General features: G+C 41.8%; 1 protein-coding gene across 2 annotated transcripts in view; it reads right to left on the bottom strand.

The window, feature by feature from the left end:
* Nucleotides 1-11,708, bottom strand: part of LRP5 (LDL receptor related protein 5) — a 170,334-nt gene that overhangs the window by 33,290 nt on the left and 125,336 nt on the right. For both annotated transcript variants that reach the window (XM_059826158.1, XM_059826159.1), the window contains 5 exons: nt 9,455-9,671; nt 7,602-7,891; nt 5,312-5,538; nt 4,806-4,990; nt 1,202-1,525 (listed from right to left, as the gene is read on the bottom strand). In XM_059826158.1, the coding sequence (XP_059682141.1) occupies nt 1,202-1,525; nt 4,806-4,990; nt 5,312-5,538; nt 7,602-7,891; nt 9,455-9,671 (1,243 nt within the window). The remainder of the gene's footprint in view (nt 1-1,201; nt 1,526-4,805; nt 4,991-5,311; nt 5,539-7,601; nt 7,892-9,454; nt 9,672-11,708) is intronic.

Here is an 11,708-nt window from a genome sequence, read left to right as displayed (position 1 = left end):
ACTGGGCAGCTTTCCAGCCACTCGTCCCCAAGCCTGTAGCGTTGCCTGGGGTTGTTGTGACCCAAGTGCAGGACCCGGCACTTGGCCTTGTTGAACCTCACACAGTTGGCCTGGGCCCATCGATCCAGCCTGTCCAGATCCCTCTGCAGAGCCTCCCTACCCTCGAGCAGACCAACACTCCCGCCCAACTCGGTATCGTCTGCAAACTTGCTGAGGGAGCACCCGATCCCCTCATCCAAATCATCGATAAATATATTAAACAAGACTGGCCCCAAAACTGAGCCCTGGGGGACCCCGCTTGTGACCGGCCGCCAACTGGATTTAACTCCGTTCACCACGACTCTTTGGGCTTAGCCATCCAGTCAGTTTTTTACCCAGCAAAGAGTGCACCCATCCAAGCCCTGGGCAGCCAGTTTCTCCAGTAGAATGCTGTGGGAAACATCATCTTTACTAAAGTCCAGATAAACAACATCCACAGCCTTTCCCTCGTCTACTAAGCGGTCATCTTGTCATAGAAGTAGATCAGGTTAGTCAAGCAGGACCTGCCTTTCATAAACCCATCCTTTCATCTAGTTAAAATTGCCTTATATGCTATTGTGCCAGGATGCCCAAAGCTTTGTTGGTTTATTTTTTTAAGTCAACAGTCCATTTTCTAGTCATCTGCTATTTTTACTAGGAACTCAAATTCTTACCGGACAACCAGTGCACCGGCAGGCTCATAATATCACACGCAGGGGGAAAACGAACTTATATGAATTTCAAGTGCATGTGCATGTTGCACAGACTACTTAGGAGGCTGTCTTATTGGCTGTAATTTTTGCTGACTTTATGAAACACTGAAGACAAAAAAGCATTCTTTGTTTAGAATTTCTCTTCCACCCACCCACACACTTAGGTAAGGACTGGGAAAGCTTCAATCACACAGTTGAATCACCTAGAAAGCACTTCTAGTAAAACAAGAAAGACCAGACTTGACAGTGCTGTTATTTCTAAGACTTGAAATACAAATCTTCAGCGCTAATTCATGTCACAAAAATGAATATAAAACTCCATACTCTGTCCTCATATTTAAAGATCACCTTTAAAGCCAGAACCTTTGAAATGGACTTGTGATATCCCTTCCCTTTCTATACCGAAAGGGATCACAAGCACCTGGGAGCCACAAGCACTGAAGAATATAGTAGCAAACAAAAAGGCTTACAACTACAGTTCCTGCTGTTGGGATCCAAGGTATAATGAGCAGCACAGCCACACCTAAATCCATTTGGTATGGCAAGGCACAAGTGACCACAATGGCCATTATTTTGCACACAATCATTCAAGCCATCCTGACGTGAAGAATGGAAGACCAATATATCCATCACAAAATCCAGATGGCCCTGAATAAGTGTCCTGTTCTTCCCACTGGTCTTGTCTGCTCTTTCTATGCTGTGAAGATTCCAGTCTGTCCAGTAGATGTAGTCACTGTATTGGGTTAATCCGAATGGATGAGGTAGATCATCTGCTATGATTTCTCGTTCTTGTCCTGCAAAAATAAGGATAATCAACTAAAGGGCAATTCGCAATTCATGAAAGGAAAAGTGTGACTGGCATCAAGAAAACGTTTTTTCTTCTATTTTTAAAATAAAAACTCATTTCCCAAGTCAGCGTCATGGGATTCATGATTAAGCAGTATCTGCTGAAGAGGTAATCTAAACACTTGCATTCAAAAACCTTATCCTGATTCCCTCTTGCCTACAGAGCAATTTGAAGCTGTGCCAGCGTATTGTCATTTAAATACTACTCTGTATGTCTCATGCTTATCATCCCAAATAGATATTGGAAAACGTATTCAAGAATACTATCAGCTCCAGGAATCACTTAGGCCAAGAAAAAACACAACTAGTACGCATGAAAGCAACAACAGACAACAACTTGAGATCCGCAGAGAAACAGCTATGAAAAATGATGGTGTTTCACTCAAGAAACACAAATCTTTTGCAGCGCAATTTAACGTACAGCTACCCCAAGAGATTAGGAAACCGTCTGTTTGGCAGAAATCCCCATACTCCCACACTCAGTGGCTCAGTTAGCAACATTCACAACAGATTCAACACCTTCTAGAGCATTAGATGACCTCTGCCAGAGATGCACTACTGAAGTAGATAAACTCTTACTGTAAATCACATTCCTAAACATTTTCAAGCATAAACCCCTATGAATCTGCCATTTTACATCAAATGAAGATGTAGCCTTCATCAGCATCATCTGCTCCTGCCTCAAACAAACGTCCAATGCTAGATTCTACGGAACACCTCATTTTTCTTCCCCATGCCCTCTCCCATTTGGCCAAGACTGGAGAAGGAATGAAAAACCCCAAAACTAGAACGTGAAGCCATTTCTCGATAAACCACCAGAACCAAATATAGAGGCAACCTTCCCAACTACTTTTAGGCATCTAAAGTGGCCAAGTTAGGGGCACAGATATCCTGCACACTCTCAGGTACTTCTTAGAGCAATTCTGGCCCATAGTGATGAATTCAGGGCATAGGCTCTTTTGAAGGAAGCAGATAAGCTGTCTAATTGAATTTTGACAGTGGGTAGATGGAGGAAAGTCTCCCAAAAGAGCGACTTTTTCCTGCTTGTTAATGTTTATAATGCCCACGATTAAGCTGGGACAGCGTTCGTTCATCCACTTAAGAGTGCTTTATTCATTGCTGGTGGGGTCGACGTTTCTATCAGCAACACTCATTCAGATCTCTCCTGGCAAGCAGACCGGCACTGCGGAACACAGGCCAAGTCTAATAACATTTCCTTAACCCATGAGCCCACTTGCTAGAAGTCCACCTGAGTCTTTACAATCTGTTAACTAAAAAGACATCATACAACATTGTCAGCTTCAGCGCTCATCCTTCTACTTTCTCACCACAAAGAAATGTTAGCAGTAGGTTCAGCTTTAGAACCAGTTTAATTTGCCACAGATTATTTTAATATTGTGTTTCTTCTCAATGCCACAATCGGTTTCTAGTTCAAGCTTGCCTCTGCCTATTTTGTTTCTCGAAGTATAATGCAGAAGCTTAGTGAGAGCTTTGATAGATCATGCACTCTGGATGGAAAAAACCCAACTCTAGATAAAGAAACAATCTTACTGCAATTTCTAAACAGTAACATCCATTCAGTAGTTGTCATCCCAAAGCAACAAATACAAGAAACACAAAATCAGTGACAGCCTTGGAATCCAAAATTCTCTGTTTTCCTGAGCTTAGTAGATTTGCTGTACTCTGAAGATATGCACACACAGTAACACCTTAAAAAAAATAATCGCACTCTAATGGTAGCTTGTCACAGATTAAAAACAAAAAAGAGTCGTAGGAAAATTATATATGTCATCAAACAGAGCATTGCTGTAACAATCCTGTATGAGTTTGCTTAAATACCATATGTTCTGCCACATAGACTTTGATTCTTATATTGGAATCCCAGAGGCATTAATTCCCATCTCACAAAGGCCTCTCCTTGGAAAGAGAACAGGGATAGGATGTCAGGTCAGGAACTTCTGGATTCCATTTTTGATCCTATCATTGCTTCACTGTGTGGCATTTGGAAACTTATATAAACTCTGTTTTCTCAGAAAGGTATTCATACCTGCCTCAGCTGAAACCTTGAAGACCATTTAATATTTACAAAGCATCTGGACGATACAAAAGCTCTACATCAGCTGCGGAAAACAAAATTCCCTTCTTTTATCCAGGTAGTTATCATGTCAACATCAATGTGAAAGTTTAGTAAATCTTAGCACACCCCTTCTATGTACAAATGAAATTCTAATGGAAGATATGAACATGTGTAAAGTTGTGTACAAAACATGTTATGACACACTGCAGAAGGAGCTGCACGACCTTTCAGACTGCAGGAAACGCAAGCAGTGTTTCGGTTTTGGTTTTGAACTAATCCAACTAGTCTGAATCTGGGAACAGAGATAATACTTCAACAGAAAATTAGTGTCCCGACTGAAAAGTCAGGGGTGGTTTACAGTGAGCCTGTACATTGTCCTCACTTTGAGAAACTCCGAGGTCACATCTGTTGTGGTAAAACACAGGCAGCTTCACATCAATACAGAGAAATGACATCATTATCTCACCATCACTATCAAGCACCATACGGTTATTAATTTATGAAGCTTTTTTTAATCTCCTTAAACATTTAACTCTCACAGAATCACTAAGGTTGGAAAAGACCTTTAAGATCAAGTCCAACCATCAACCCAACCCCACCGTGCCCACTCAACCATGTCCCGCAGTGCCACGTCTACATCTTCCTTGAACACCTCCAGGGATGGTGACTCCACCACCTCCCTGGGCAGCCTCTTCCAATGCTTCACCACTCTCTCAGGAAAGAAATTTTGCCTAATATCCAGCCTAAACCTCCCCTGGTGCAACTTGAGGCCATTTCCTCTTGTCCTATCACTTGTCACTTGGGAGAAGAGACCAACACCCACCTCCCCACAACCCCCTTTCAGGTAGTTGGAGAGAGCGATGAGGTCTCCCCTCAGCCTCCTCTTCTCCAGACTGAACAACCCCAGCTCCCTCAGCCGCTCCTCATCACACTTGTGCTCCAGACCCCTCACCAGCTTCGTCGCCCTTCTCTGGACACGCTCCAGCACCTCAATGTCCTTCTTGCAGTGAGAGGCCCCATTTCCTCTCATAATAAAAATACACACACAGATTTAGTATCAATTATATTATTCCAATTTTGTATTATGCAATTGCTTTCCTGTGTTCAGTGCATATTTCTGTACTGGCTGGTATAATATAACACTAGATTACCTAGCATATTTGATGACTCAATCATGCTTGTGTCTAGGTCAGTCCAATATAGCCTCTGGTCCGCGTAATCAATAGTGAGGTCATTGGCACGACCCACTTTATCCACCAAAGTGATGCTGTTTGTTCCGTCCATATACGCTCGAACAATCCTAGGTTTACCTCCCCATTCAGTCCAGTACATGTACCTGCAATGAGAAGTGGAACCACAAGAGTACATCAGCTACGTAAGACTGTGTTTAGCTGCATGCTTTGATTGTTCTGAATTTATTTTCAGTTCTTTAAAAAAAAAAAAAGGAATAACCATGTGGTTATGTGCAGTATTACAGTACTCCTTTTTTAGACAAAAGCAGAAAAATATGATAGACAATTCTGAATTTTTCATTGGAACCCAAAGGGTTGTGGAGTGTTTATCGTCTTTTCAAAGAACCCCAAGAAATGGAGTTATACAAACTCGTCGCGTACAAGAATACGCACACAAAGCTTTGAAAAACAGCACTGTCCCTTACCCTTTGGTAGGATCAAGAGCCAGAGACCTTGGGTTGTCCAAGTCCTTCCACACAAGGACCTGCCTATACTGTCCATCCAGGCGGGCTACTTCAATGCGATTCGTTCCAGTATCTGCCCAGTAGAGGTTCTTTCCCATCCAGTCTACAGCCATTCCCTCAGGATAATCTAGCCCAAACTCAATCACATGTTCAACAGAGCTCCCATTCATGAAAGCTCGGCTTATGGTCTGGAAAACAATTGTGTGAAAATATTACAGTGTTTAGGGATACCCCACTGAAATAGAAAGGAGTAATATTATGAAGTTTAGTGTACAAAAATAAATTAGTAAAAAAAAATCAGCCATTTTTACGTCTTTTAAAATCAATTTCTGTTGTCAAAAAAGATACAGCAATTCACAGGATAAAAAGACCTGAATTTTCCGAAAGCTAGTGGTTTCTGATGACCAGTCCGAGATGTCTTACAAGGATATGATTTTCAGAAAGCACCATGGATCTGCAGATTCTTCCTTGCCCCTTCTCCCTCTCTTCTATTTGCACACAAAAAAGTTGGGTTTTTTAAAATTACTTCATTCACTGTAAAGTTTTAAGTCCCAGAAACATATGTCAATTGAGAGAAATCTGAATTAAATTGTTTCTCATGATCAATCACCTGGAGCATGTTTGCCGATCCCATCTACATTTTAGTTATGCACGCTCAACAAAACAAGTCATAGGGCATATATAGAGATATGTAGATACAAATAAGCCACTCCTAACAAGGAGCACTGAAACAACCCCCAGGTAAATCACTGGTAACTTCCAGGACCAATATACAATTACCCATCCTTGTTATCAACACTAAGCAATCATTCTACATGCCTGATAGTTTTTCAACTATTAATTTCTTAACAATTTGATAAATGAATGTATCAGGGTAAGAGACATTTTATATTTTTAAAGGCAAATGGCAAAACCAGAAATCATGTCGTATATTTTTACAGGTATAACCCACATCTCAGAAAAAGTACAATCCCTTTTTGAAACCGAGTCCTCATAGAAGCAGAGGCAGGAGGGCATTGGTGGCCACCAAAGGAAAGGGAGCTGACTGTGGGCTCCGAAGGGACACTACCTGCTGCTTAGTTGCAGGAGGTGGGGGGACAGGGGGAACGAAAACCCAGACGTGCCGAAACCTACGCTGATACGTATGTGAAAATACAGTATGCTGGATAATTCAGGAGGCCACAAAGAAATAAAATGTTTTCCAGTTCCGCATAGCGTGAGACTGGTATCTACGCACTGACAGAGTTGAAGTAATGTATTTTCCGCTACAAACGGTTAAGATGACCCCAGCTCCACCTCTCCACATGCTCGCGTGAGATTTATTTAGTGACTGTGTCTGCAGTATGCTAATTTATTATGTTGGCACTGTTCCTGAAGGAAAGGTATCCACACCCCAAGCAGCACTGTTAACGCTGAAGCACAACCCTCATTAGTCTTCTCAGAGAGGCTATGGAAACTGCACGTGCCCTGCAGCCGCTAAAAGTGAGCTCTTCCCTATTATGGCTTAGGCACGTTGGCAAGGAAACTTTGATTGCTCTTGGAAAACCTCTTAAGAGGCTCAACGGAGGACTTCAGTTCCAGTGAAGTGAACCTGTCATTTTCTACCATTACTTAATTCACTTCAAAAAGCAAAGTAGCACTGATGAACAGCACGACACTCACTTTAGCGTGCACCTGGATGTGAACCAAACATGTCAGAGGAGATGTCAAACTCCTAGGGAACATGCCGAGATAGAACTGGGGGCAGGCGGGGGTTTAACACAGTGTGGAGAGGACTGGATAAATTCCCTGGCCTTTTCTGTGCCAAGCTGGAGCCACAGACTAACAGCAACCAATCCCAAGTTCACTTGCCAAATGTTAATATTGAGTACGATTGCCTTCCAAGTCAAAACTGGAAGATGACAGAAAGCTCGGGGGGTTGCCAAGCTCGATGTTTAAATTACTCTACTATGTGACAGGGAAACAGCTTTTCTACAATAGATACATGTACGGGTGCAAAACATGCAGCGTCCAAGACTTAGGCATGCGGTATGAGCAGACGCCACTTTGGATTTTTATTTGAAGCAGGAAGATGCCTGTCACCCAACTGTGCACTCAACAATGCAACTGTCTTCATCTCCAAGGGTCTCCTTGGATGCAGTTCAACGACAACATTAGCAACTGCAGGACAGATCATGTAACAGAGACCTTTGTTAGATCAAAGTAACCGCTCTGTGGCTTTATATTCAGGGAATTCACACGTCAGTAATACCTTCAAACTAACATCAGTCCAATAGATTCTGTTATCAGAGACATCGAAATCCAGAGCAGATGCTTCCTTGACTCCAGTAAGAGGAATAGCAACATCATTATTATTGGTTTCAAGGGAAATCCTATGAATTGCTGCTCTGCTTGTGAAAACTAAGAAGGCTTCAGGAATGATGCAAGTCTTCATGTCACTCAACAGCTCAAGGCCAATGGGACAGGCACACCTGGTCTCCTGGGGTGTAAAGAAACACAGATGGCTGCAGCCTCCATTGTTCTCTGCACATGAATTAGTTCCTTCAAAAAAAACCAAAACAAAACAGATATTGGTGCATTGTGGAGGTAGGGGGGAAAGGGGGGGGGGGCTGAACAGAAACACAGTCTAATTAGAATTTTTCAAAATAAGTTAACACTATGGGTTGTCAACAGGGAATTCAAAAAAACCCCATTCAAAACGGTTTCTTTCCTTCTACCCAAGGATCAGGAAGCTGGTCCTGTCCCTCCTATAGTACAGATAACAGCTAGAAACATATCCTTCTAGTTTCCCCAAAGATTAAATTCCTTCACTGAAGGCAGGTAATTACATACACGCTCGGCTTGGTTATTTTTGGCCAAGTACCCCATCCTTGTATCTTAAAACCACCAGTTTTACAAACATCCGATGATACAAAACGGGGAGAAAAGAGCTGGGTAACTGCACTTCTTTGCCAGCTGTTTAATTTACAGCTGAGAAGATTCATTAGCAGAAGCAGTTCCAACAAGATCACCACAATCTCACACTTATTTTTTCGTGTGAACAACCGTGACCAGATGGGGAGGGAATGTGGAGGGGAAAGTAAGGACCATAAGATAAATGAGTGCCTTTCTCCGTCTGCTGGAACCAAGGATTTAGGTGTTTAAAGACTGTTACCACAAAAAAAGAATCTCCAAGATCAGTCTCAACCAGGTTTCTGTTAATTTTCCCTTTTTAGGGCACACATATTTCAGACATGCTATAACTTGCAGCTTGAGGACTTGATTATCCTTCAAGTAAAGCTTCCTGAAAGGCTGGAAATCCATGTAGTGGCAGGGTGTAATTTGACAACCTACTTTATGTGATTCTGTTGCAACTATTCTCAGTCATTTTAATAGCCGACCAACGCATCTGTTTACTGCTGTGCCCAGACGCCAGTGTTCCAGGCAGTAGATAGATAGATCCGTGGCGAACACGCACCTCTCATGAGGTACTACGGAAGCCAAGAAGTTCTGTGACCTCCTCCTCTACAGAACGGTCGCAGAGGACCTAAAACGCTGGCTGCACCTTTCAGCAGATGCAGTGGAAGAACATGGAGCTCCAGCTGCTGATCCCATGCTAAGGGCAAGATTTAATTGTTAAGATTTAAGTACGATGTCGGTGGCAAAGTTAATATTTAAGCGCCACGTGCTTTGAGGCAACGTTGTAATGGTTGCTAACTCTGCCTATACCACCCGACATAGTAAAAAGCATTCTGCTAACTGAACCTCACTGCGACTTTGTACTGGAAGAAAAGAGCAACAGAAGATGGAGCAATTCGGTGAGCACCAGAAGTAATGATTCCTATAGATGGGAGGGAGGAATAAAACTCTCCTCACAAAAATTCAAGGAGTGTAGTGGAAGCTGTGGAAGACTTATGCCAAATGTCACTAAAAACTGGAAGCCCATACTTCTTTTGCAACACTGTATTCTCCCAACTTTACAAACAATAGGTGCTGGTTTCCTTTAAAATGACTCAAACGTATGAGACCACAGTTACTCTCATTCCAAGCGATCAAGAGTTGCTTAATGAAAGCAAGTTCATTTAGAAACTACTATAGATCCATCCTACGATTGCTCATGCTTACCAAACACTTTGGTAACACTCGTTGCTTTAAGGCCCATTAAATCTGGCAGCTGATCAATAATGATGTCTCTGCTAGCCTTTATCTTGTGAACTCTTTCAATGCTTCGTCTCTGCCAGTCAGTCCAGTAGATGTAATCTCCCAGCAGCGTGAACCCAAATATATGTGGAAGTTTATCTTCTAGGAGGGTTTTCCTCATTGTTCCATCAACATTTATAACCTGTGGGATGCAGGAGAAAAAAGGAAAAAATAATCTTCTTTAATGCGCGTACAATTAAAATGGCAATTATCAATTAAAATGGCAATTATCAATCCTATTTTGACAACTCCTCTATTTTTATGCAAGAACCTCCTGAAATTCACAGCATGCTTCTTTCAAAAGAACATACCTCTATGTTTGTTGAAAGAGAAATATATTGGAACGACAAGACTGCAAGTGGCTTATCTCACCCCTTCTCCATTGAAAAACCTAAGCAACAGGAATTTCACTTGCATTGGTTCAAACCTGCAAAGACCACCGCAAAGGGAGCGGGTTTTGGGATGGGAGTGAGGTTCGGGAGATTTTTCATCTCCATTCATGTCGTGGTCTCACTACCGAACTCTGTCCCCAGAAACAAGGGATTGCTGGAGTGACCTTCGGCACTCAGTCACGGGGAACAGAGGCCATGAGAATCCTTTCAGGACACAACAAGGCCAGGTAGAATTCACACTTTCCGGAATTTCGGGTTTTTAACATCAAAGAATTAAGTTTTTCTCACTCTTGTGATAAGCAAGATCTTTTAAGATGTGGAATAAGCATTGACTTACGTAAATTTGTATTCCTAAAACTGCAAAGAACGCATAATAGTATTGGGGATAGGATAAGTCCCGCAGACATATATGTGCTATTGGTTAATTATTTCATAACCAAATACCACAATGATCTCGTGCTACTCCACTTTGCTTGGCAGAAGGAAAAGAGATTCATATAGTCTGACCCTGATCAATAATCATTGGGCAAGATAGGAAATTAAAATGTCCACATACAATTCCCCATGCCACATGCCTAAAGTCACCTCCATCTACTACACAAACAGCAAGAATCTTTTCAATCATCCAGACATCTCTCACCCACGGCAAAGAGTGTGTTTTATAAGACCCAGGCAAAATATTTATCTGACAAATCCCCAGATTCTTCCCCATCCTACTTCTTGCAATTGGTAGCTGCAATGTAACCACAACATCTTTAAGATGCTACTCGAAAATTTATACTGTGAGCGGCACCAAGTTCAGTATCGTATTAAAACCAAAACAAAAGACCACGACTTAAGACAATTTATTTTCCAACGTGATTCAATCAAATCTCAATTTGTTGCTAGAAATACTTCACAGGTGGACAACTGCTGTGCTTTAATTTAGGCTACCGTGGCTTGTGACTGAGGTTTTAAATAGTCTCCTCTTTACTGCTGTTTGGAAATTATTTGTTTATTCAGACTCGAAATACTGAACTTGTACCTTGTAGGTGATTAAGTTGCCTTCACCGTGCAACGCTATTTTCTTGTGATTTAAAGACAGCTATGGCCATTTCAACACTGTATTCCTCCGTCTTTTAAATTGCTAAATGTTTAAAAGGTATTTATTTCTTATTAAAAAATGTCTGTAACTTCAATGCAATGTAATATTAAACCATTAAATGCCTAACAACATTGTGGGCAGTCAAAATCAACCATCAGTTTTCCCAGAATTTAATACAGATATTATAAAACCATAAGTGGTAAGGCTCTGTCCACACATGGTAAGCAGCAGAAGCACCTACAATTTCTTTTAACATGACCAATGACAATCACCACATCTTACTAAATTAACACGTGAACTTCAGTATGTTCACGCACACCCATGGTAGATGTCCAAATAAATTAAAAAATGAAATCTCCACTATGAAACCTTGTAATACTTTACAGATCTGTGAAAACAACATGCATTCCTTTCGTGACAGTTAATTTGGGCACAACGTTTCCCCTTTAGAGAAACACAAATAAGATGTGGGCACCAATTTTACTGTATGAATTTTACCTGAAAAAAAAATGTTAAATGCGAGCACACTGTATTGGGTTTGCATGGCAAGGTTTTGGTAGTGGGGCACCTTCAGGGGGGACTTCTGTGACAAGCTCCTGGAAGCTTCCCCCATGTCCGACAGAGCCAATGCCAGCCGGCTCTGAGATGGACCCGCCGCTGGCCAAGGTCGAGCCCATCAGTGATGGGATAACAGATTTAAGAA

Source organism: Gavia stellata, chromosome 17 (genome assembly GCF_030936135.1).
Source record: "Gavia stellata isolate bGavSte3 chromosome 17, bGavSte3.hap2, whole genome shotgun sequence".
Lineage (NCBI taxonomy): Eukaryota > Metazoa > Chordata > Aves > Gaviiformes > Gaviidae > Gavia > Gavia stellata.
This window is presented reverse-complemented; position numbering and strand designations above follow the sequence as displayed.